The sequence below is a fragment of the Haemaphysalis longicornis genome, unplaced genomic scaffold, assembly GCF_048455015.1.
Source record: "Haemaphysalis longicornis isolate Haplotype H1 unplaced genomic scaffold, Haemaphysalis longicornis Haplotype H1 scaffold_3, whole genome shotgun sequence".
In the NCBI taxonomy this organism is placed as follows: Eukaryota; Metazoa; Arthropoda; class Arachnida; order Ixodida; family Ixodidae; genus Haemaphysalis; species Haemaphysalis longicornis.
In genome coordinates this window covers 199,938,386-199,965,390 of record NW_027526335.1, presented here as the reverse complement: position 1 = coordinate 199,965,390, position 27,005 = coordinate 199,938,386, and the positions used below count along the sequence as shown (strand labels likewise).

The window sequence follows — 27,005 nt, the reverse complement described above, 5'->3', positions numbered from 1 at the left end:
TTACGGAAACAGGGGGTAGATGAGCATTATGTAAGAATACAAGAGGATATCTATAATGGGTCTACAGCTACCATCATCCTCCATAAGGAGAGCAGTAAAATACCTATGAGGAAGGGTGTCAGACAAGGAGACACAATCTCTCCAATGTTATTCACAGCATGCTTACAAGAAGAATTCAGAACGTTGGATTTGGAACAGGTGGGAGTAAGGGTTAATGGAGAATACCTCAGTAACCTTAGATTCGCTGATGACGTTGCCTTGCTAAGTAACTCAGGGGACGAATTTCAAAGCATGCTTTCCGCACTGGTCGAACAGAGTAGAACCGTCGGCCTGAAAATTAATATGCAGAAAACTAAAGTAATGATCAATAACCTCGGGACAGCACAGCAGTTTGAGATATATATATATATACTTAGGCCAAGTTGTGACCCCAAATCCCAACCATGAGGCAGAGATAATTAGAAGGATCAGAATGGGGTGGGGTGCATATGGCAGACATTCTCAGATAATGAGTAGCAGCCTACCATTGTCGTTGAAGAAGAAAGTGTATGACAGCTGCATCTTACCGGAACTCACCTACGGGGCAGAAACTTGGAGGCTCACTAACAGGGTTCAACTTAAATTGAGAACGACTCAGCGGGCAATGGAACGGAAAATGATAGGTGTAACATTAAGGGACAAGAAGAGAGCGGAGTGGGTGAGGGAGCAAACTGGTGTTAAAGACATATTAGTAGAAATTAAGAAGAAGAAATGAACGTGGGCAGGGCATGTAATGCGAAGGCAAGATAACCGCTGGTCATTAAGGGTAACAGAGTGGATCCCTAGAGAAGGCAAGCGCTGTAGGGGGCGGCCGAAAGTTAGATGGGCAGATGAGATCAAGAAGTTTGCGGGGATAAATTGGTCACAGTTGGCACAGGACCGAGGTAATTGGAGAATAATGGGAGAGGCCTTTGCCCTGCAGTGGGCGTAGACAGGCTGGTGATGATGATGATGATGATATACATATACGTACACACACACACACACATATATATATATATATATATATATATATATATATATATATATATATATATATATATATATATATATATATATATATATATATATATTTATATATATATATATATATATATATATATATATATATATATATATATATATATATATATATATATATATAGCGAATCAGTATAGGAAATGAGGGGCTCGTTGAAATAAGACAGAAATAAGATCTGGTAGTCAAGAAAACCTCGGGAAGCAAAGGGGAGGATGTGGTAGATCATTGTTGAAGCAGATAAAGAACTTTGAAAGAAACTGGACAAAAAATGCCCGCCAGGTGGGATCCGAACCTATGACCTCCAGAATACTGGTCTGGTGCGATAACCACTACGCTACCGGCGGGGCGATTTTCTTCTGCACGTTGTGGGGTATTTATGTTCAGCTTTTTTGTTTCCTGACCTTGGGGGTGGTAGCCAGCGCCACTCAGACTACTCGGGCTGAAGGGGACCTTCTTTCTAACCCCCGGGCCATGACTCGATTGTCTACGACATGTCAAGAGCGGTCGACCTGCGTTGAACCCTCTTAGGCTTCCTATGGCACCAAGACTGCCAGAACAAAGGCCCTCGCTATGCACGTAGCGAATCAGAATAGGAAATGAGGGGCTCGTTGAAATAAGACAGAAATAAGATCTGGCAGTCAAGAAAACCTCGTATCCCACCTGGCGGGCATGTTTTCTCCACTTTCTTTCTTTCAAAATTCTTAACAGCTTCAATGACCTACCGCATCCTCCCCTTTGCTTTCCGAGATTCTCCTCCTGGGTACCTACAAATGCCTCATTGACACTTCAGTGATTATGACAGTACTTCTCGAGTTAGATAAATAATTACAATTAGTTAAGTCTCATCCACGAAAAAATGCTGCCTGTTCTCCACAGTACTGCAAATATTATGCACTAGGTTTTCTTCGAGTTAGGCCATTATTCTTTTTTTAATCTTGGTGCATGATAGCTTCGACACCCTGTGTAGCCGGGACACCCCTGGGATAACTGGGACATCCCTACAGAAAATGTAGCAAGGGCGAGGGCAGGTCAAGGGAAAGGTGAGAGACGTGGAAGAGGGGAAAAAATAAAATAAAAAGGATAACAAGAACCCACAGTCACGCGGTACGAACCTGAGAAAAAACAGCCAAAAAGAAAAAAAAAGAACGAAAAAAAAATTACTAGGTAGTTCCCCTTACACCGTGGCAACAGGGTTGAAAGAGGGGCGAGAACAAGATATCCCCATGCACGTATTTGAAATCGGCAAAACATCACAGTCACGAGGAACGAAGAATGCAAAGAATATATGCCCATGCTCTCAAAAGGCGAACATCTGCTCATACACACCCGTTCTAAGAATCAGTGTCAGGTGATTGAAACATGAGAGTACTTCTGTTGGTGGGAGGCAAGGGTCGCGCCCAAAAGCAGTAAGGCATTCGCTTTCGACACGAAATGAGTGTACAACGTATACAAAGGGCAGAAAAAAGCAGGAAAAAAGAAAAGGAGAAAAAGGAGGGGGTCAAACAAGTCATAAAAACGAAGATAACAGAAGGCAGGTGCACGCGTATGACGCGGCAGCGGGCGGTACACATCCGGTCGGCACATGGCACCAGTTCAGGGAACGCCGAGGTGGTCAGCAAGGAATATTAGAAAACAGCAATACAAAAATAAAGGGAAGAGGAAAGCAATCACACACGCTCGCGTGAACAAATTAATTACAAGGTGAGAGTATCAAAGCTAACAATGTATCGCAGCCTTCTACCAAGAACATAATATCCAGACTTTCTGGTCTAATTTAGTTTAGTGAAGCCATTGTGCTAAAAAACGCGGTGGCAGCACGAAACTATAACCATTTACGGGGGGCGGCTAACTGATGGGAGAATGTTATCGAGGAAAATAACTGAACAGACAGCACTAGCCTGAGAAATGGAGCCGAAATTTTCATGGGAGGAAAGACACATCAATTTCTCATCATTTTTATTTATGCCAAACGACGCTGACCTAAACATATAGACGAGGTGGGACTCACGAACCTCGCGGTCGTGATGCGTTTTAAAACTAGATTCAAGAATTGTAGCCTTCAGTATGTTCAAAAGAATGACCAGGACTGTTAACATGCTTTAATAGAGGCAAAGAAGGGAAGTTTTTTTTTATGAGAGCGGTGATTGGTAAACCTCAAACGAAACGGTGCTTCAGTCTGGCCGATGTATTGTTTACCGCAGCAGTTGGTCATTCGAGGAGATGAACGACGTTGGTTGAATCAGAGTTCAAGTTGACGTTGACATTACCATAACAGTTTGAAGCTGTGCCGGCGGCGCGCTGTGTGGTGGTCATTTGTGGCCATAAATTACACCGTGGTTTGTTACAGGGAATGTAACCTGTAGTCTGTCGTCGGCTGATGCTGGATTTGGTGAGAACGTCACACAAATTTTTATTGCGTCTCTAAACAACGCATGGCGGCTCGGGACATATTCTTTTTAGGCGTTCACTTTGAGCAATGATATTGAGATTTTCCCTTAGTACGGATGCCACTTTCGGAGAAGAGGTGGAATGGGTTAAAACAAGGTTTGTTTGTGGATTGGGTTTTGAAGCTTTTTGCCTAATTTTGGTGCGGTTCAACTGGTTAGCTCGTGTAATCACGTCATCCTTCCCCTTCTCTCAGCATTTTTTATCCAAGAGCGCGGTTTTAACTTCTCGGCAGTTAGAATCGAAATCCGCTTGGCTTGTGCAGATTGTCCTAAAACGGTGAGATTAGCTATAAGGTATTGCAGTCTTGCAGTGCCTTACATGACTGCTATGGAAGAGCAAATACAGGCGATGGTTCGTAGGTTTCCTATAAAGATTACTATGGAGCCTCCCCTGAGAAACTGTGACTGTAACATCCAGGAAATATATGCTGTGCGTAAAGTAGGAATGAGAGAGGGAGATAGCAGGATGCGCGAGGTTAAAAGCCTCAATAAACGCAAAACGTTACATTTCAACGTGCTGCTATATCATGAATATATCATTTATATACCCCTTTGTAGTACAGTGGATTCAAATTTTGGGTTGCGTGAAAGTTTGACTGTAGACATTCCATACAGGTATTCGCGTAGTTGGGCCCGATTTTGGTTCCCATTGACATACCGCTCCCTTGCACGTAATTGACACCATCAAACAAAAAATTGTTAATTTCAAGAATAAGGTGAAAGAAAGTTTCAAGGGTGAGAGAATCGACAGGGTTATCACCCACCGACCGTTCATACGCACATCATACAGCGGTGATTCCATACGCATGCGGAATGTTATTGTATAGTGACACGACATCCAGGGTAACAAGTCAACAGTTAGAAATTTCAATATTCATGATATCCGAGGGAAAATCATTTGTATCCTTAATGAAGGATGGAAAGCTGGGGGGAATGTCGAGATAGAGAGAGAGGTTCTCGGTGACAGTACCAATACCAGAAACAATGGGGCGACCTGGGTTGTTATTTGTATGAATCTTAGGGACAAGGTAGCATCTACCGGCTACTGGACCTAAGGGGTAAGAGAACGAGCCGTTGTTTCAGTTATTTCCTGATTTTGAATAAGCTCAGGGAGTTCACCTTTCGCAATTAGCTAATAATCATTAGTGGGGTCACTAGGGAGTACTTTATAAAACGTAGATACTGATAGTTGTCTGTTAGCCCCGTCGAAATACCAGCTTTGTCGACGATCACGATGACGCCTCCTTTATCGGCCGGTTTCGTTACTATTTCGGTGCAACCTGCGAGTTCCCCCAAGGCTTTCTTTTCCTTGTTGGTGATGTTACGGCAGAAAAAGATTTGCTTTTGGTATGCTTCTCCTACGTCGCGATGAACGGCTTTTATGTACATGTCGAGGCATGTATCGCGCTTCGTGGGATGGGTCCAATGCTTATGGCTAGGTAATGCAATTCTGGCTTGACGGTTGGAGGACGGTCATAGAAGTTCTCTCGCAGTCTCATATTTATCCGCGTTTTTTGGCACGGTGGCTTCACTAAACCACATTTCACCAGCAGGCCTGGACATTATGTTCTGGGTAGAAGGGTGCGATACCATTGATAGCTTTGATACTCTCCCCATGAGATCAATTTGTGCACGCGAGTGTGTGTGTGATTGCTTTCCTCTCCCCTTTATTGTTTGTTTTGCTGTTTTCTAATATTCGTTGCTGACCACCTCGGCGTTCCCTGAACTGGTACCATGGACCGGCCAGATGCGTACCGATCGGTGCCACGACATACTCGCGCACGTGCCTTCTGTTATCTTTCTTGTCATGAGTTGTTTGACCCCTCCTTCTTTTTTTTCCTTTTTACCGCTTTTTTCTTCTACACGTTGTACACCCATTTCCTGTCGAAATCGAATGTCCTACTGCTTCGGGCGCGACCCTTGCCTCCCACCAACAGAAGCGAATTATAATACCCTCATGTTTCAATCACCTGACCTTGATTGTTAGAACGGGTGTGTATGGGCAGATGATCGCCTTTTTCCAGCACGGGCATAACTTCTTTGGAACTGCTTCATTCCTCGTGACTGCGATTTTTTGCAAAGTCAAATACGTGCATGGGCACATCTTGTTCTGATCCCTCTTTCACCACTGTTGCCACGGGGGAAAGGGGGAATTACCTTGCTAATTTTTTTCGTTTCTTTTCTAGTTTTGATATTTTTTCAAAAGTTCGCACCGCGTAACTGTGGGTTCTTGTTATCCTTTTTATATTATTTTTCCCGCTCTTCAACTTCTCTCATTCTTTTGCTGGCCACCAACCATGATTCAATTGTACAAACCGTCCCTTCTCTGACCCTGCTCTCGCCCTTGTAACATTTTCTGTTTATATATAACCCAGAAACCAACTTATTCTGTACTCGGAAGTAATGAAGCCCTTTTCCTGAAACGTTAGTAAACTTTTGTTGTTAATGTTTTTCTCGTGTGTCTCTGTCTCTAATTACCTTATGTATATATATATATATACAAACAATTTTATCAAAAGAAATGGTCTTACTTTTTCAAACTGCCTTTAAGAAATGAAATTTTGCTTCCACGCAAAAGCGCCCACTAGGATAATTTGTGGATTCCAAAGAGCTTACTTGCCGCACCCACGATAAATGTAGAGAATTGACGGAACTCCACTGGCTGCCTTTAAGGCTAATCACGTCAGAAGCGCAGCAATCAAAGTATGAAGAATAATTACTCAGCATTCTTACCCAGTTGTCAAATGCCGGTAGCTTTCATTTTTTGCCGAAACACTGCGGCTGAAGTTTGCAGGACAATACTGCAGTGATACCGGCATTCTTGGCGGAGTTTTTTCACTTGCGATGGTTTGGACCACGTGATAAATTTGATATGCCGTAACAAGCAGTGTCGCGATGCCTGCCCCCTGAAAAAGGTCACCCAGAAACTGTGATATTGTTTTGCGGTTCAATCTAGCTAATGTCGCCTTCTAGGACTGGTATTAAACACTATGCTGGATTATTTCAACTTCGTGCTCAAAATTGTCACCCTTAATTACATTCACGCAGAATGTTTTGGGTGCCACGGTAAAGCAATTCAAGCTCCGTAACCTGTTCTATTGCCCCGACCATAACTACGAATATGTAAAACGACGAGCCCTAGCTGAAGTACACAGCCTACTACTTAGCTTTTTCTTACTTCTTCGAACAGTTCTGTTAAATATATATACTCAGCAAACAGTGTTTCAACTTTTCCGTGTTTTTGAAGTTGGTAGCAGTTATAAATTATACATACAAAAATTACAAAGCCTGCAAAAGAAAACGTTGTAGGTTTCATACCAATACGTAAGGGACACTTTGAATTTCTATCATTATCGAGGCATTATTTCCGTTGTTCAAGTTATAAACCAGCAAAGTCGTATGCTTTGTTTATCTGTTCGAGTAAAAAATAGCTGGACTCGTTATGTAGCTCAAAATAGAACTTTTTTCGTCGCCAGGATTGCATACTTCGTCTTCAGCGTATGCTCGCATTGTTCTTTTAATACTGTCTCCATACGTACATAAAATTTAAAAAATTGCACTTCCCTACAAATGTCCCGAACGCGGTTCAATCTGTCAGCCACTCTGCCTTGAACCTTTTGCCTTGGAGGCTCCTTTCAACCTGAGGGACGCCCTAAATGCACTGGCTTCACCGTGAGTCCCTCCCCGGAGGCGCTGTAGGTAGGAACTTTCTGCAGCCACTAAGCCAGCCTGGCTGGAGAAGCCATCCCAATTCAAAGCGAGCCGATGTCAAGGGTGGCACTTTCCCTACCCCGTGGCTGGCCTTCTTGCGATTCGTGGCCTTTCCTTTTCGCAGGATTTTGCCATTTTGGTCTTACGTATGGTGCAAGGAAATCCCATTTCCTAGGGTCAAGCGGCTCGGGCCACAGTGACATGCGGTCATTTTTCATAAAAGGACAACTGCCTTCAGCATGCACAATATGCTACTATGCCTAGCATTCCGTGGTACTACAATAAAGAGTGGTATTTTCTTTATTCGCCCCTACTGTCACCATGTCTCTCAATGACTGCTTATCGTTTATGGAAGCCCAACGGGGCAGCCAAAGATTACTTCACTGGTTTACCGTAACGAATAAAAAGGCTGCTTAGATAAAGTGCAGTTTAACGTGCCGCTTAGATAAAGCGCCGCTAAACACTGCAGCGATATGCGCATGCAGGTTAAGTTGGCAAAAAAGTTGCCCAGCGCGCATACCTTTGAGTGGACAAACGGGAATAGGACCGCCAGAAGGCACAGTCCCGCGAAAGGTGCCGTAGCCGCAGTGTTCGCCATCATAAAGGCCTGAAACGAAAGAAAGAATTAGGATAATGACGATGATGGTTGGTGTTTAATGACGCAAGACCAACGCTGGAAAAGAACGCCAGAGAAGAAGTTAATTAAGGAAGAAAAGTGATTTGCACAACAAGGTAGGTATAAAAACGCGAAAACCGGGCATAGCAAAACCAATTAGAGATAATGGGGATGGCTGGTGTATAGAGCAAGATGTGATTATGCATAATAGGAAATAAGGTTTAAAAACTTAACGCCTGACATATACACAAACACGCGTTTCACAGAAACAAAAGCATCGTTACCCAGAAACAATGATGGGTGTAGGGGAATACGTTGTCTGCAGAGTTATCTGAAGTGTTTGTGTCGTTTTGTGTAGAGTGCCTTGCATTGAATGAGTATGTGAACTACGGATAGGGTCTCTCCGCGCCTGCTGCACTGGGGTCTTGAAGATCCCGTGAGCCGATACGAGTGCGTTTCATGGGTGCGCCCAATCCGTACCCTAGCCAAGGCGACTTCCGTGTGTCTGTTACGTGTATCAGTGGTGTATGGTCCCAAGCGTGGTTTTATAACGTGTAACTTGTTACCTGTGTGCTCAGCCTAGTGTTTGCCATATTCCACGCAAGAGGTGTCTTATGTGTGGGTTGAGGTCAGTATGTGGTACCGTTATAATGTCTACAGTGTTCCTGAGTACAGCAGCCGCGGCTCTTTCCTCGGCCAACTTGTTGCAAGCGATTTCAGCGTGTCCTGGGACCCAGCAGAGGAGCACCTCATGCTTTTGCGCATAGATAGACATAGTTGTGCTGAACACAAGATTACCTTTGTGGTTTTTGGTGGGCTTGTACGATGATAGTGCAGGAACAAAGCTCAAGGAATGTGTATAGATGATGGAATTTGAAATTTAATTTTCAAGAATGTGTTGTACGATGAGTAAAATTCCATATGATTCTACATGAAAAATGGCTGTGTGTACGCTAATGATTGCGGCTGCATTGAAATTCGGACTATGAGGAGCACAGTACGCCATAGTGGAGGTTTTATAAGCGTCACTGTCATATTCTGCAGATGGGTATTTAAACTGTAGAGACAGAAAGTGCTGCAGTATTGCAGCACGTGATACCCGATTTTTGTCAAGTTTTATAAAAGAAGGTTGCAGAACACAGCGCGAACTTGCCAAGGTGGTAAAATATCTGAAAAAGATGACCTGTACACATCTAAAAACGAAGCACTGAGATCCAAGGTTCGCTCTCTCACTCTAAGCGAAAAGCGCAGAGGAACGGATGGGCGATTAGCAAACAGAATAGATGTGGATATATATATATTATTAAAGACAGGATAAAAATGATGGTTATTCAGCGATGAAATTTTAAAAGCACAAAGCAAGTCCATGTATGACCGTTGGTTCTCAAGGCTCCACATGTTACACTCGACTTTGCACCGGAGTAGTGCGAAAAGCACCCGACGCAAGACGAATACCCAAGTGTAGCACTGGGTCAAGCATTCGCAACGCTGTTATAGTCGCCGAGCCATACACCACACTGCCATAGTCCAAACGAGACCCAACCAAAGCAGTATACAAACGCAGCAAGAGTTCTTTGTCAGCCCCATACAATTCGTGTGAGAGAACCTTAAGTATATTCTTTGGTTTCCGACATTTATGCTTAAGTGCCTTGATTTAGGAAATGAATCTGAGTTTTTGGTCAAAGACAACACCTAGAAATTTGTGCTCCTTGTTCACAGGAAGCGACATGCCAATAAGAGTAATGTCTGGGTCCGGGTCGACTTCACGCTTCCAGGAGAACACAACGCAAGAGGTTTTGGCAAGATTCAGTTTAAAGCCATTCTTGTCTGCCCAGCGGGCTAGATTGTTGCCACCAAGCTGGACTTCACCTTCACAGATTGACATATTACATGATGCAATGCCATTCCAAGACAGCCCATCATAGCTATGAAGCGCGTGCAGCTGAACACGCCACCTTGCGGTAGGCCATTTTCTTGCCCAAGAACCTTTCACAGTGCACAACCAACGCTCACTCGAAACGTTCTCTTAAACAAGTAACTAACAAGGGTGTTTAACATGTTACCCTAAACACCGAATGACTTGAGGTCACTAAGGATCCTGAAACGCCAAGCGGTGTCGTAGGCCTTCTCTAGGTAGAAAAATAAAGTTACACAATGCTGTTTATGCACGAAGTCATTATTGATCTACGAATCATGTGCGACAAGTTGATCGTCCGGCGATCGCCTCACCCTTAAGCCTCTCTGGCAGCTCTCGAGAAGACCGTTGTATTCAATGACGTACACGAGCCTGCGATTTATCATCTTCTCGGGAAGGCAGCTCGTCAGGGCCATAGGACGGTAACTTGAGGAGGATGACGGGTCCTTTTCCTTCTTCAAGAAAGCCACTACTATTACCTCCCCCCAATAGTGTGCAATGCGCCCCGAAAGCCATATTTTATTATACAGATGTAGACGTGTTCCAAGTGTGTCTGCACTTAGGTGTTGTATATGTGATGTTGTCTGGGCCTGAAGCTGAGGGTTTACACGTGCTCAGAGCAGCCCTCAGCTCATGCAGTTAAAACACTGAGTTATAAGATGTTGACCTATTGTCATCCAGTAAAGGCTTCTTTTCGGACGATTGTTTGTGTTTTATGAAAGTGTTTGTGTAGTGTGATGAACGGGAACCGTGTTGGAAGTGTTGTGCAAATGTGTCAGCCTGGTCTTCAAGTGTGTCACCTATTGTGCTGACCAGAGGCAGGCTGTGTGTCTGTTGTCCTTTGAGTTTGCGTATCCTTGTGCATACTTTCCGTGTGTCGGTGTACGAGTTTATTCTTGTTACAACTGAGCGCCAAGTATGCCGTTTTGCCTCATGGCGCACACGTTTTCCTAACTCCTTTGCCCTTTTGAACAAAGGGAGGTTTCCCGACGTGCGGTACCGACAAATGATACCCGACGCCTTGTTCTGGGCCTCTCGCGCACGGTTACAGTCCTCATTCCACCACGGCCTCCTCTGGTTGCGCAGGGCAGCAGAGGCGTAGGGAATGGAGTTTTTCGCGGCGTCGAGGATGTTCGCCGTGAGTAGTTGAGCGGCTTCATCTACGTGTATGTGTCTTATGGTTGTGTAGTGTTGTTTGGATGCCTCTGTATATGTACTTCAGTGTGCTTGTGCTTCATTAAACCTTTGCTGGGAAGATCGAGTGCTTCGGCCTCTATCTATATATGTTAGTGAGGTGGGGATATGGTCAGTACGAAATGGGTCAGTGCCCACACCCCACTGAAGACATGGAAAGAGAACTGCACATCCAATAGCCAAGTCAAGGTGTGAATAAGTGTTGTGTCCTATATTATAACAAGTTGGCTCTTTCTGGTTCAAAAGGCATACTCCCGACGATGTTAAGAATTTCTCAATGAGACGACCGCAAGGAATTCTTGCGAGCAGAGACCAAAAGAGAGTTACGTGCTTTTAGGTGGCCTATCAGAATGAAAGGTTTGGGTAACTGATGTACCACACCCTCGAAATCTTAGCTCGAGAGCTGGAAGTCAGGAGGGATGTACAGTGAGAAGAAGAAGGGACTCCTAGCCTGCACCACCGAAGTATCGCACAAACGGAGGGATGTACATGGTTATTGTGAGGCAAGTTAAAAAGAACATAACATATTTAAGTGCCTCAGCCTGTGCCACTAGGTATAACAGGCTTAACCCAATATGAACATCAAAGAATCGGCCGAAAGGCAAAAGATGTTTTTGACCACTGAAGTGGAAAGAAATAAAAAGGGAAAAGCTACCAAGCGACACCACAGCCAGGAGAGCGGGCCCGGGGAGGCTCCCCTGATCTCCCCTAGGAAGGTAGCGGAAGGGGTTGGAATTGAGGAAAAGGGAAGTTGGAATATAGGAATGGGTTATGGGAGGTTGGGTGGGAATGGGGACAGCGAGATTTTAGGTCTGATCCTTCGAGGTCTGACTCCTATAAAAGGCCTGATTGCTCAGGATGGGCATCAGACTGCCAATTGGAATTTAGTGGACCCCACAATAGGTTCCGTACTAGCTGGGCTCCGATCAGCGAAGCAGCAGGGAGAACCCTCATAGGAGTTGCGACACTATCCTCCAGCCCATTTCGGTACTAAGCCGCTCGACGAACACCCGCCGGATCCCCCGAGTACTACAGAAGACGTTCGGCAGACCCCGGGTACTAGTCCTCGCCTGTTCTCGGTTTCGGGAGCCGGTAGTCTTGACCGACAGAATGGTGTGAGAAACCTTTTAGACTGTCGATTACTATGTACACCTGGATACTATACCAAAGGAAGAACCTTCGGTATTTTACGAGGTATCTCAGGTTTTGACGAACGTCTTATGTTTTCTCGGTGCCAACTGTTACCCACCAGGTAAGACCTCCAGAACCCCGTACGGGCAGCAGTAATCAGGCGAACCCGAGTGGAAACGAACCGGCGCCCTACTTCCAATAATAAGAACGAGGATTTTCGGCGAGGAGAGCGTACTAATACCCTATTTCGTCGGTTCCAGCTAGTGCGCGCCTACTAGACCTTTCGCTACTAAGGGCCAGAGAAATTGGCACCTACTGAAGGCCCTGGATCCTGTTGTCCAGGAACCTTCGTGTCGGCAGCGAGAAGTCGTGCCCGCGTGGGGTGACTGCGGCGTTCCCATATATAGGAACTTTTTAACCGCTTTTAAGCCAAGTTCCCAGAGCCAACCTCGGTAGCCACCCAGGATGTCCGGACCTGCCTCGGCGTCCAGTATCGGCTCTGGGGCAAGGAACTGGCCCATACAGTTCCAGGGAGTCGCTGCCACTCCCTTGGGGTTTTGCATCCCCCGGTGGGACCTGGCACCCACCCACCGCTGCCGTTGCAACTGACCAAAGCTGGGCAGCCGAAACCGCCTTCGCCCAGCCAGCTGGCAGGGGGGACCACGAGCAGGTGGCACTCGGATTATAGTGTTATAAGTATGAACTTTACCTTACTGAACATTCCAGCCGTACCTACCATCCCTTCAACTCGGTCTCATGCTCCGGACCTTACGTGGTGGCTTGGACCCGGTAATCCCTCCTGGAATCCGGAGCCAGACGCTTGGGCGAGCGACCATTCTCCAATTTTGATTGGCTTCCACACGAAGAAGTTACATAAACTTCGTCGCCAGGTGAGAATTGTTCACTGGGACAAAGTCCGCTTTGACGAACGAGCTTCTTCACTAACTTCCGAGAACCTAATTTCCACGCTGCAGTCCGTACTCACCAACTGCACTATACATACCACCGTGAACGAGGATCAACCGAAGCCCGATATGCACCTCCTTAAACTTTGGGCAGAGCGTCGCCGAGCAGAGATTTTTGCTAATCGCCACCCGACGCAATTCAACGCTCGTGTCACGGCAAACCGTATCGCGGCACAAGCGCGACGCTACGAGAAACAGTTGTCACGTCGCCGTTGGCATGACTGGTGCTCTGGCTTTGGCTCTGGCACTGGCACTGGAAACAAGGCCTTATGGCGGACTTTCCAAGCCATGGAGAGGAGTGGCAGCCTGGTTGATCCAGCAGCTAGCATTCGCCTGGCTCTCAACATCAGCCCAGAGGAGTTTGCGGACAGAGCGGCCGTGAGTTTCTTTCCCAACCACCAACAACCTCCGGCCGCCTCTCCGTCGGCTGTGGTACTGGATGAATCGGGTATAACCGAACCGTTTACGATGGCCGAGCTCATCGCGGCCATTGAAGGATCAAAAGCACACTCTTCTCCAGGGTATGATGAAATCCCGTATGAGCTGTTCAAGAACTTGGAGGGGGAGGCCTTGGACACCATACTCCGTTCGTTGAATGATGTGTGGGCGAAAGGTGTCATTCCACCCGAGTGGAAACACTCCGTGGTAGTGCCTATCCCCAAACCGGAAAAACCACTCACGGGTATTAATGCACTAAGACCTATTTCTTTGACACCGACAATATGCAAGATATTTGAGCGGTTACTGGCCACTCGATTATCCTGGTGGCTGGAGCACAACAGGAAATACCATCCTGCTCAGATTGGCTTCAGACCGCACCTAGGTACAGAGGATGGACTCTCTATTCTGGCTGATGATATCTTGCATGTTTCACCCCACAGCCACCGTGTGCGGACTGTGGTGGCTACCGACATTTCCAAGGCCTATGACAACGTGGACCACAGGACAATACTCAGAAACATGGAGTCCTTAGGGATTCCACATCATGTATCCAGAGTGGTACACTCCTTCCTGTGCTCAAGGACGTTTTCTGTACGAGTGGATGGGAAGCCGGTCGGCCTGTTTACATCGAATCGTGGGGTACCGCAAGGTTCCGTGCTAGCACCGCTGCTCTTCAACATCGCATTTGCACCCTTGGCATGGAAGTTGCAAGACATCCCTTTCGTGAGATTTATTATCTACGCGGATGATGTCACACTGTGGTCCACAAACCGCGACCTCGGTTTACAGTGCCGTCATCTCCAGCAAGCCCTAGATGTTTTTCATGCCTTTGCGGAATCAGCCGGTTTAGAAATTTCAGCTGAGAAGTCGTGCTACATACAAGTGGCTAATAAGTCAGGAAGGAAGTTAGCCTCTACGACTAAATTTCAACTTAAAATTGGTTCAGCTGCTATACCAGCGAAAGAAGAGCTTCGGGTGCTCGGACTTATGATCCACCAGTCGGGTTCTGGTCTTCACTGGCTCCGGAAGGCACGGAAGGAGTCCTCGACAACCTTGCACTTGATCTGCCGGATTGCAGCGCGTAGTGGAGGAGCCCGCACGGAGGTGGCTAGAAGACTCGTACGTGCTGTTCTCCAGCCGCGCCTACTCTACCAGGCACAATTTCACAGACTGACCAAGCAACAATGGGCGCAACTTGAGACTATAAACCGAGAAGCTATGCGCACCATCACGGCACTTCCTCGTCTTACCCCGATACCCATCTTACAGGAACACGCCCAGCTCAATACTATAACGGAGCTTATAAACCAGCGCGAAGAAGGAAGGAAGCTCAAGCGTTTGTATATTCCAGTGGTCGCAGCGCTTCATTCACATTTTTGTCATGCGTCCCCCGTCACTTCAACCTCAGACGATCTTCCACCATGGCGGTACACGACAATGACAACGAATAAGACGACGAAGCTTCGTCGCCGTGACCAGCCGGCGCCAACCTCCGATACCACAGTCCCTGAAGGCCACTGCGTACTGTACACAGACGCAGCTCTTCTGCCGGACGGAGGACGGACTGCTTTCGTCAGTGCCACGCACCCGGAAATCAAAGGCTCGCGCTGTTACGCTACCGACACTCCGGACCCGCTCATACTGGAGCTCCAGGCTGTTCATGACGCAGTCAATGCTGCAAGTGCACTCCATAACATCACGGAGGTGCATATATATATACAGACTCGCTCAGTGCTGTGAAGCATCTGAAGCAAGTGAAGAAGACACCTCTGATCTGCAAGCAGATTCACAGCCTCCACAGAACATCAGAGCTAACGATCCGTGTACATTGGGTACAGGGGCACGGTCGGAATATACTGAATCAATTAGCGGACCATGTTTCCCACTCATCTTCCCCCCTGAATCCTCCCCTAGCCCCCTTCCTTGTGATCCGCGCTCCCGTCTTTTAGCCCGGAAATCTCTCCTGAGAAGGGACACACGTGCCCTAATTCCCCCGTGTGTCTGCTCCCTGCCCCCTAATTTTTCCCGGGTGGAGGAAGTTTCTCTCAGGAGACTTCGGGCTGGGGTGGCCCTCACACCTTCAGTCACTTGGACTTGGGGGCACTCACAAGACGACCCAGGAACGTGTCCCAAGTGTCCGTTTCCGGCGGTTGAAGCTGACGCCAAGCATCTTTTGTGGACGTGCGCGGGAACGAGGACAGCTCGAGGCCATGCGCTCAGAAAGGTTGGTCTCCGGTGGGATAAACCGGATGACTACAACCGCTGGGTGCAGGACGATAAATACTGCAGGTCGCTGATGGGCTTTCTGCACGCCACTGGACTGCATGCATACGTGTAGATTTGAACACCTGTCGGTTTCGTGACCTTCTGTGCTCTTGGCAGCCCCTCTCTCCCTATTTTCTTCTCTTTCTCTTTCCTTCCTACTTTTTGCTCTACCCCCATTTTCAAAACGCCTCTCTTTCTCTTTCCTTCCTACTTTCTTCTCTACCTCTATATTTGAAACACCTTCCGTATGCCACGCGGCAAACACTCGTAATAATAAAAAAAAAGTCTATTGAAGATTATTTTCCGCTGGCAACAGCCTCAAAAATGGTCTTTAGGTGGACAGTCTGGCACGCGAAGGATTTTTGGGCAATGATGGCCACACCGCCTAGGTGTGCCACCGCTACCTCTGTCCTTCCTAAATACCATTTATTTGTTTAAGAAATTTGTGTGTTTCGGGTTTAAATGGGTTTCTTGGAGCCACATCACACTTGGCTGTTTGGAATGAAATATTTCATAGATATCAACAAGAGTTCTAAGGAGGAGATTTTAAGGATTACGTTATCTCTTCCCATTATCTAGGTTTAGAGCGACTGGAATATGTGTATGTTTATGCGTCGAATTTCGGGACTTGGATTCTTGGAAGGGGCTTTTTCAACTTCTCTACTGACATAGACGCCGAAGCCCGTTCCTTTCGCTGTGATGAAAGCTGTAAGGGCTTGACGTCCATGTCGTCATCTGAAGGCAAGGGGGTGCCCAGCGGACTAGGCCCCCTAGACTTGGTACCCTTTCGGGTGTTCTTTGCCTGCGCTGACGGTGCTGAGGGCGTGGGGAGCACCACAGGTGGCACAGGCAGTGAGGGGAGAGAGGGGGTCGTCGCGGCTACCTCCGTCTGCATCTCCTATGTGCCCTTGCGTGTGCGTTGGGCCGGTGGAGAGGAAGCAGTGGATTCAGCAGCATCCCCACAAGACGTGTTTGCCACCACAGCCACTGCTGAGTCAGCGAGTGGCGCGGGGGCGGGACGGGCTGCCGGAGGCAACCCGAGGGTGGGCTATGACGGGGCTAGGTCCGACTCACGGTACTGGGTCCCCGCCGAAACCAGACGCTGCTCATCCCCCCGGCGAGCGACGTCGGCGTACCTCCCCAGAGAAAAAGAGCCGAACCGCTTTCGCGCCTCCGGGAAGGTGGTGTTTGCTGTGACCTTGATGTTTGTTATTTTCTTCTCAAGTTAAAACTTCTCGTATTTTGCGGAGTACGTGAAGTGTGGGCCCGGACAGTTAATGCTGAGGAGTTGTTGTTAACTACAATTCTCAGTGGAATGGTCCTGTTGTCGCACTTGGCACAGATTGTTTGGCCCCGACACGATTTAGTACCATGCCCGAACCGCTGGCACTTGAAACAGCATCACGGGTTCGGGATGTACGCTCGGACGAAGCACCGGACGAAACCAGCATAGATGTGGTTTCGAAAGATGAAACGATCAAATGTCAGGATGATATGTCTAGCGGGTACTACCTTATCGTCTCTTTGTTATGGTCATGCGCCTGAGAGCCGTCACACCTTGACTTTTCAGGCCTTCAAGAACATCGGCCTCTCTCTCGTTTGCTAGATCTGGCTCCGAGATCACGCCCTGCGAGCTGTTGAGGCTTCGGTGTGACGTGACCTTGATGTCGAGATTGGCAATTCATGTCTTCTTCAAGAGTTTGTGGCCTGCTGTTGATTGTGTACCTTGACCAAGATCTCGCCGGTTCGTTGCTTCTTAACTTTATAGGATTCTTTTATAATACTTTATAAGAACTTCGAAATCAAGATCACGGAGTGTGAAGCAATAGGCCTGGCTTGTTCAAGAGATTCAATTACCAAGAAGTGGGGGTAGTTATCACGTTTCGGGATTGTCATGGTCGGAAGGGGTGGAAGAGATACTTCGGCGCGGCAAACCCGTCATCATTGGTTTTGGGGAATTTAGAAAAAAAACCATACATCATGTATGAAATATACATCAAGCAACCATACATCAAGCAACACTTTCTTCGTCAGCCCTACCCTGATAGCTCAAAAGGTCTAGGAGCTCCCTGCCTGGTAAACACACGGGGAGCCCATCCGCCGGAGCTTGACCTGGGCTCCGACGGCCACCGTTTGAGGTTTCGTCCCTTCACCTTACACTCGAAGTCACGGTAGACTACAGCGTGAGTATGGGGGCTCGGGGTCCGCGGTGTCGCCTATAACGTCACCAAGATTACTCAAGGTGCCCCGTTCGGGGAAGAAAGTACGAACCCTTCCAGCTAGATAAAGAGCAAAGATGAAAGGAAGGACAATTTTGAACAAATGTACGTACTCCTTTATTTTTTTTATCAATTCTCGTTCCGGGAAAAGATGTTCGGGCATATTTATTGTCTTGTCAAGGGGTTTTATATGCATTCGCATATACCACTACCCCCACACTGCGGAGCGGGAAGAAACTGGACGGGTGTGGCGTTACGACGTTCCCGCCACAACATGCGCGTGGAAGGAAAGGAAACTTACACGCGTGCCTTTGGAACGATGACTAAAGACAGGCTTTCCGAGTAAAGACAAGTCCAGCGGCGATCGCAGAGCGACGAATGTTTGGCAAATATTTCAGTTACGGACCGAAGTAAAAGCAAGCAAGCAAGCAACAAACACACTAACGCTTTGCGCTTCAAATAGACGTGGAGCTTCTGGAGTGGCTTTAGCGTGCACGACTACCGCCACCTCGGGCTGCCGGAAGAAACGAGCTACGCACATAAAGAAGTCAGGCCGCGTTATCGTTTTCTGAAGTACCAGAAAAGTACGCGGTACCTTAGGTATATAAACCATCGCTGAAAAATATTTATTTGGCGGAAGAAAATATACACTTTGCCATAGTTTTCTCCACAGCACGATAAGTTAATTAGGGGGAGAGACGTCGTCGGTACTATTCAGATCTTCTTATCTCTCTGAAGTGAAATTTCGGTTCCATCACCGGGCGACCTCTTGGTATTCTCATACCTCGAAGGAAATATTTCGAGTCATACAGCATCAATTCCAGTTGAAGGTAATTTTGCTTTAGCGACATCTTTACTCTACAAAGCAAAAAGGCTTTCAACTTTCTATAGGGCGTTATGTTTGCACTAGTCTTTCGCGTCAGCCCAGCATTTTCTTGTCTAATATTAGCAAAACAAGGACGCTCCCTGCAACCTTGTCGTACATCAACCCATTGCGATAACCAGGGCCAAGCGCAGCTAAAACAGTCCGCGTATGCAATTCCCTGCTTATTTGCTAGCTCTGTTGTGAATTAATCCAAAGCGCACAGTTTTTTTCGTAACGTTCACGTAACACGTTCCTCTCCTCCTAGACCCACACATTTTTCAGCTCTTCTGCGTCCTTCTAGCCTTTTCTGCACCTGTCCACTTTTGTTTTCCGCCTCCTTACTCCCACTGAATGCCGCTCACCCCCAATCATTCCTCTATGCCGCTCCCTCCACATTTTCTGCCCCTCTGTTTCCGTCCTCTACTGTTCAGCAATCTCAAAATTACCACTTTCTAACTCAACCATACCCTGCTCTCTGACGCTGCCTCTCCTGCACGTCCCCTCCGAGTCCTTTCTTGATCTCCAACACATTTTCAAACATCTGGTAAAAACTTCTCTCTCCAGCTGTTCTGCCCACCTCCCATTCGGAATCTTTTACTCTCTGCAAAACTCACCTTTCCCCTCCCGCTACTACTTTATATTTATTGGTTCCCCGTCATTATACCTCCTCATCACCTATACAGGCCCCATGCCTCTCACCATCAACCTCCTGCTTTCGACGTCTTCCCCCAATACTTTCAGCTTACCCGTCAAGCTTCCCCACCACATCGTTCTTTGCCTCCTACTCCTGCACTTCCAGCCCGCACCCCAACTAAATTATTTCTGGTATTCGTCTTACTATATCCCTTGTTCCGCCCCCTTCTGTGTACTTTCATCCCCACTCTCCATTCAGGTGTGATTACAGCCATTAACCTCTCCCTCACCATTTATACTGCATATTCATTCCGCTGCCCCTTCCTCCGAATACTTATCCCACCCATCCGCGCCTTTCCCTCCTGCTCACCAATGCCGTCGCTCTCGTTTTCTTCCGTACTTCCCATAACCCTTTCGCTGCACTCTCTTTCTTAATCGCTTTCTCCTATGCCACGACAACCCCCTCTTCCTACCCATCTCCCACGTCTGGCCGAGATCCCGTGATACATCCGCGCGTCATGTGACCTAGCCGAATCCACGCTCACCTATGCATAGGTCACTAGTAGGGATTGATTGACGGAACATTTATTACCATTTCTCCCATTGAGTTTCAAAACAACGAATAAACCCGTAGCCGGAGGCCAGTGCAGGGTGCAGCGAGAAAAGTAACAGACAGAAGCTGAAAATATCCATTACAAATAATACAGATAGAGATAATGCAAATATCACTTCCGTGTAATTATGAGCATACACTTTTGCACCGTAGAGAAGTCATTTTCTGCTTAAACAATCGGGTCACAAAAAGCAAAACCAAATGCGCGAATGCAATCAAAAAGCTGTGACACACCGCTTTGTGGACGAACCACGAATCGTGAGCTAAATTACAAAAGCCCGATAACTATCACATGTTCTATGAAGAGGAAAAATAGGGCTTGGTGTACAATATTCACCAGTGTATAATTGTACAAATATAAGTGTTTACCACCAAAGAAAAAAGGAGCAGTTACAGCCTGCTCACGAACTGATTTTTTAGTTTCACCGAAGCGTTGTGTGATCTGTTCAATTCAATGGGCAATATATTCCAGATATTTATCACCGTGAATTGCAATAATGTCTCGCAAATAAAAGTTATTTCTAGGCGCCAAGTAAAGTTACCGACCGTGAGACTTTTAGTAGTGCGAGAACAGGAATGAAATAACGAGGCATCAAATAGGGTATTGTATTTTACAATACTACTAACACAAACAGTCGTCTGCTATTCACGCAAAAGATCGAAGGGTAGTATATTCAGCATTCGAAATAACGGCCAGCTAGTAGTAACTAGTAATTTTCGCATCCCAGGTTATAGGCCGGTGACAAACGAACTGAAACACGCTCAAAAACCCACCACCTTGTGGTTCGTCACTGACCCACTTGTGTACAGGCTAGCCAGTAACAGTTTTAGATCATTCGGGTCAGAGCGGGACAGCAGGCTGGCAAAAAGGTGCTTACTTAAGAGGCCCAAGAAAGCCCATGAGCTTTAAATCGGCCCCTAAACCATGAGTATTTTTCCCCAAGACCACTGAACAGCGGTCTTGTTGTACCTTGCATCCGCACAAACCAGAAACCATATATACTTGTTTTAATTGTGTAGTTGTAGAATTTACACAAGGAAAACTTCAACACACAATGAAGAAAATCTACAATACCTAAATACCAATTACCGAAGTCGCAGATGGATGTAGTTTTGCACGGCATCATGCAAATAAAGCAAAAACTAAAGTGAAGGAGAATTGATTGGTGGGCTTCTAAGAATACGTGAGCACGTCGACCTCTTTATAGCAGATTTATGTAGGTCCGACGCGGCCGCCTTGCTTTGACATCATAAACCACCGGAACAAGGTGTTTATCTCGCACCCTTCGTACACCATGGAAACCATGCTTTCATTTGTAATGGTATCATTGGTCACGGTTTGTCGCTTTAGCAGCGGCATTGGTTGCCTGTAGCTCCGTTTGTTAGCCACCACGATCGACACTTTGTCGCCGTCATTCCCATTCCATCCTTTTTGGCTGCCCTGCGCAGTTCATTTTAAAAGCAGCGGTTCAAGCTTTTACTTCAGCAGTGTAGCGTACCTAAAAATACCAAGAAAAAAATTGCCGCAGAGTGCACTAGCGGTGAAGGCTCGAAAAGCAGCACAGCGGTGGCCCCTCTCCGTTCCTCGAGTACGCAGCCCTTGCACCTCGCATGGATTTCCGAACTAGTTTCTGAAAGTTCGCGAAGACTAGCAGGCCTCGATCGTTTTGTGCGCACAGGCTTTCAGATCTCTCCCAATATGGACCCGCTTGCAAGCATTAAAAGCCACGGCAACCGGCTTCGCAAACTGGGCGTCTGTAGCACCCCGTTTCTGTGCATCCCTCTTTTTGTCTGTGCACCCCACTTCAGAAGCAAACGCACGTGAACTGACAAGAGAGCCGCACGGCAGAGATGACACAACGAACACTGGCCAGAGTCTTCTCGAAGGTCTAGCTGGCCGACCCTGGGCACTCCAAGTAGTCGCATGCTGACGAGCGCTCGTTCTTTTAAATGCGGAGCATTTCTTAGGCTCGCGATGTCACTCGTCGATGTTGTCGGCGCTGTCCACACGGTCACTCCGCATGCGCGTCGCGTCGACGCGCAGGTGCGCGTCTCTCCCCCGTACCCTCCTCGGTCTCAACAACAGGTGCGGCGGTGCGGGAGGAGCGCGTGTACCCCGTGCGCTCCGTCGCTTTCAACAACAGCTGCGGCGGTGCGGAGGGAGCGCGTCTGTGCGCGCATGCGTCGTAGCTACCCGTGCGTTGCGTCGCGCTCAACAGTAACGGCGGCACGGCGTGTACACGTGATAACGGCGTGGTGGCTGCGTGGAAAGTTCGCGCGCTTGTGTACAGAAGTGTGCGCATGCGCGTCTCTCCCCCGTACTCCTCTCCCTCGAATGCGGGCGGTGGGTATATAAGCGCCGGAGCGCGCGTTCAGAATTAAGTCAAGGGCGTCTTTGCTTGGCTTTCGCTTGACTTGACGCTTTGCTTGACGGCACCAAGCAATAAAGACAGACTTTAACTTTACACTCGATCCCTTCGCTTCTCCTTCATTCAATAAATAAGAATAATAAAGACGAAATAACAATTAAGCATTCCCAAACCATACCTAATTACGCAACATTCACGCGATACCCCCACCACTCTGCGACGCATTTACTCGAGTTCCCCCCGTGGGAAGATGCGGGCGTGTTTTTTTTGGTATATTTTCTGGTAACGCTAACTGGTGGAACTAAAAGTTTAAACAGCTGTGCTGCTAAAAGACCCAGAGCACGTTGGTGTGGGCCTCGTCCGACCGGCGTCGGGCTGCTAGATCTCGGAGAACACACTAATCTCGGAGAACACACGGAGAACACACTGATCGGGCGTGATCCCTCGCGTGCTCTTCTACTTGCCAGTTGACATGCATTGGCTCCTGAAATGGGGAGCAGAACCGCTCGCGCTACAGACGCCTAGTCTCTAGCGCAAGGCATTCTGTCCACAGAAGGCTGTGGACCAAACAATCCGAGCCTGGCAGTCATAGAGAACTTTCACAGGCAAGTAGGGAAATCCGTGTTAACTGCACAAGCCGGGTCTCCGACTTACGGAGAAGGGCCGCAAGCTCTCCTTTTCCTCCAGCCATGCAACACTAGTGCAATCTGCGCTAATTTATTTTTTTCGTATTGTACAAGCGGTAACATGGGTCACATATCCCCTCGATTCTTTGTGCGGTGATCACATCGGCAGACTTTTTGCGCCGCACTCCGCCTTGACGCCTCCCTAGCAACGTGCACAGCTGCTCAAAAGCAGAGCCACTGCGCTCTGCGCTCTGTCGTTTAATACCTTCAGTCCCTTGATCGACAAATCGAAGACGTAAACGTTCACCGACATACCCAGTCTATAGCTCCCGTAGCAATGAAAATAGTGAGAACACAGAACGACGAAAAAGGTTACAAAAAATTGCTGAACGTGCGGCATTGCCATCGTGTCCCCTTGCAGCTGCCAAAAACTGCAGAACTGGTGATGTGGACATATTTATTCTTTTTAATACGTTAATGTAGTTAGTTTCCGAATGACATCAAAAAGGAAAGCAAATAAATCAGAATGGCCCAACAAAATGGCAAAGATCTATGCAGGAGCTACCTTAGCTTGATAAGACTTAAGAAAATTGTAAAGACAAGTGCAACGAAAACAAAAAAAAAACGCCTTTTACCTAGGAACGCCTTTCATCAACATCCAAATTACAGAACGCGCAAAGTGGAGATATTTAGCCGTCATACAAATGTGAATGTAGGTCACCGCTCAACCTCCAGAAACAAGAAACATAGGCATACGAAATAACACCAGATCAGCTCCGCTGCTCTAAACGGATCCTGGTAAGAACGATTCAAAATTTAAAACTCTGACGTTTGATTACTTCTGCATTGGCAGCCAAATTTGACATTTGTGTGCAATGAACCTACAAACGTTGGTACTTACCTTTGTCAAAGAGCCCAAATGCACGCAAATGGTGCTGTAGATGGTCATGACGAGGCCAATAGCAATGGCTGTAATAAATAAACGGAGACTGAAAGGCCTCCTAACTGACGGGTAATTGTACTCGGAACAGTATCTCTTGGTGACTATTCTTTTGTAAGAGCAGTATTCATGCTATCTCATTCAAAAATGTCAAAACCATTGTGCATTCCAATGTGACTCTGTCTGAGCACAAGGTCGGTGTATATATTTCTGCCAAAGGGGACCGTTTATTTTTGTGGAGGCAAAAAACTAAAATATTTGTGCGGCGAGGTTTAGATGCACGTAAATTTTCCTTTGAGTTCTAAATAATCCGCAACCATCTACTGTAGTGCACTTCCTAGCCACGGTATAATTCAGCGCCTAGAGGAAACAGTTGATTTTATATTGATAATGTGTAATCAGCATTACGATATCAGAAGAAGGTTAAGAAATGGCCATCTAACATTTGATATACTTGAGCACCAGTTCCCTGCGTACAATTCCCACGAAACATTTCATACTATAGTTGTTTTGCTATTACATGTGTGAAGTCCTAACTTTATTCTTGATGTTTCTACTTTTGGTGGTTTAAGTAGACTACACCTTCGCCGAAAGCCGTTTTAGCTCCACAGTGAAGAATCAAGCAATGCTTCTTTTAGAGCAAGAGCTGAATAATGAAGTAAGGGCTAACCTGACATTCGTGTAATCCACACCACATGCTTTTCAGCGTTCTTATATCGAGGAGCGATGACATCCACGTACAAAACAGCAGCTTGAGAATTTATTGTGGACGACACTGTACTGTGCAAAGAGAAATAAATATTGGAGTAATCCAAGAGTTTGTACAAGTCAGTACTTTATAATAAATAAGCAAGTTCCTTGCAAGTGTTGCTGCCTACAGAAGCAATGAATGAAAGGCGCAGAAGGCGGTAATCAAAAGCTCTTATGTCTGTGTGAATACTCTATGTCGACTATACCTGTTATAGTTATATTTCTGCCAAGAACGCTTTTTTTGCTGTCCACTACAGTGCTTTTGACGTTGAGGGGAATAACAACGGAGTATTTATAAAACGGCACTCATACCTCAACACAAATATGTCGCAATACCAGAATTAGACTGGCGGTGCCGATTCCACTACATGCATCAGGGTGATCACAAGTAATTGTCTCTGCCACTGGAATTTCTCTGTGATTTTTTTCATAAACAAAAATGCTGCGGACTCACTGCTTTATTGGCAGTAAGACATATTACGCCAATTTCCTCACCAACGTTAACTCACCATAGAACCACTCGTCTATGAGTCATTCTTACCCGGCCTGATATCCTATGGAAATTTTCTACCAGCTCAGTCTGCGAGGGAACAGTTCAGCGTAGTGAGCATTTCGAGTGTAAATCTGGAATGGATGGGATTCAGCCCACCATCACATCCAAGAGGAGTGTTCCGCCTATGAATAAAGTTCCGGTATGCTATTAACGCCAACAACCTTTGGTTTCTTGCACGCCCTCTGAGCAGTATTTTGTGACCATTACTTTTTCATTTACTGTTCGTGGGATTTATTTGTACTTTTATTTAGGCAATACCCTGAACATCATAACGTGTATTATACTGGTGTTGCCAAGTGATCACCCAGTTGAACAATGAATATATATGGCATATTTTGAGCCCATGTGGGAAAATTAATGGAGCACAGTTCGCCAATTTTCATCGAAATTGCTATGCATTGCGTCCTTATTTGCACACGAAATGTTTTGCATCTATTTTTAAGAGGTTCCTTCGTTTTGCCTAATTCACTTATTAAGCGCGTTTTCGTACAGGCAAGAGCATGCATCTACTTGTTAACTACACCATTGCAAACCTCTCAACCGCATATAATGACTGCAGCTTGCAGACCAGTAATGCAGCTAGATTTCAACCCTGGATGCGGTACACGTTAGCTCATTATAATGAAAATTGAGTAATAGGAATATGATTTTAGCAGGTGAAGGGTTACCTGGTTGCCGCACACACCACACCAGCAAGGAACAGCCCGGAGAGACCAGGTAGGTCTACCAAGTATTTATTAATATAGTATGGCAGGATCTGCGGCATAAAAATACGCATGCATTACTATCCACACACAAAAAGTAAAAACGGTGCGTATTGATACAACTAGTGGTGTTCAGCGCATCTAATTAGTACTTTTCTAGTTTCCTGTAGGGATTGAAATTGTGAATATTTTATTGTATCATACAAGCTCAAGCCTCCAATGACCTAAACACCACAGGGTTGATGCACAAATAGGTTCCAAAGAACACGGGCTTTCTCAGGTGCTTCAGAACGGTATATATCAGGGAGAATTACGAAACTGTTGGTCCTAGAAGTAGCACACGTTATGAGCAAATTTAGAAAAAGCTTGTTACACTAGTACAAAAATTTACACCGACTGAGCAAAGAAATTGTTTATTCCGGATACCAGATGCATAGATGAGGAAAACACATTATTTGTTAGAAAGCATAAACTTTTAGACATGAAATATGGACAGTCCACAATACACCGCTGCAGAATCCGCCCGAAAGTGGTCCATTGCCACATAATGAGAGCGATAATTCTGTCATTTTAGAAAGTGCCAGAAAGTCATTTTTGAAAGGATGCGCAAGCATTTTGCGTTTAATACATTATACATGCCTCGAACGGGGCTAGCTTTTGCACTTATTCCCTTGTTTAAGAAAGATTACTTTGCAATTGTAGTCAGTCCTTAGGGATATCTGGAGGTACCTCACCAGGAAAGTGGAAAGGTTGGACTGGTAGCTTGAGTAATAAAGCAAAGGTGAAGGAACGGTAAACACAAAATAGGAGGTGACTACTAAACTGTAATAAAACATACTGGTCAGCGGTCAATACCACACTCACCTTTGGCCATAGCATATTGACGTCTCCAGCATGTATAATATACTGCTTTATCAGCCTATTTCGCCTATAAGAGGCACAGACGACGGGTGCTTGGAGATTTCCATTTAACTAGTTCCGCAAAAAT

At 46.5% G+C, this 27,005-nt stretch overlaps 1 protein-coding gene and 1 non-coding gene across 3 annotated transcripts in view; both read right to left on the bottom strand.

Annotated features, from left to right (window-relative positions):
• LOC144175926 (sodium-coupled monocarboxylate transporter 2-like) overlaps positions 1 to 27,005 on the bottom strand; it is an 88,270-nt gene that overhangs the window by 13,860 nt on the left and 47,405 nt on the right. For both annotated transcript variants that reach the window (XM_077704995.1, XM_077704996.1), the window contains 5 exons: positions 25,982 to 26,070; positions 24,681 to 24,790; positions 23,972 to 24,039; positions 7,739 to 7,825; positions 6,241 to 6,413 (listed from right to left, as the gene is read on the bottom strand). In XM_077704995.1, coding sequence (XP_077561121.1) covers positions 6,241 to 6,413; positions 7,739 to 7,825; positions 23,972 to 24,039; positions 24,681 to 24,790; positions 25,982 to 26,070 — 527 coding nt within the window. The remainder of the gene's footprint in view (positions 1 to 6,240; positions 6,414 to 7,738; positions 7,826 to 23,971; positions 24,040 to 24,680; positions 24,791 to 25,981; positions 26,071 to 27,005) is intronic.
• On the bottom strand, positions 1,332 to 1,404 carry Trnat-agu (transfer RNA threonine (anticodon AGU)). Its single transcript has one exon. It is a non-coding gene; the product is annotated as a tRNA-Thr (tRNA).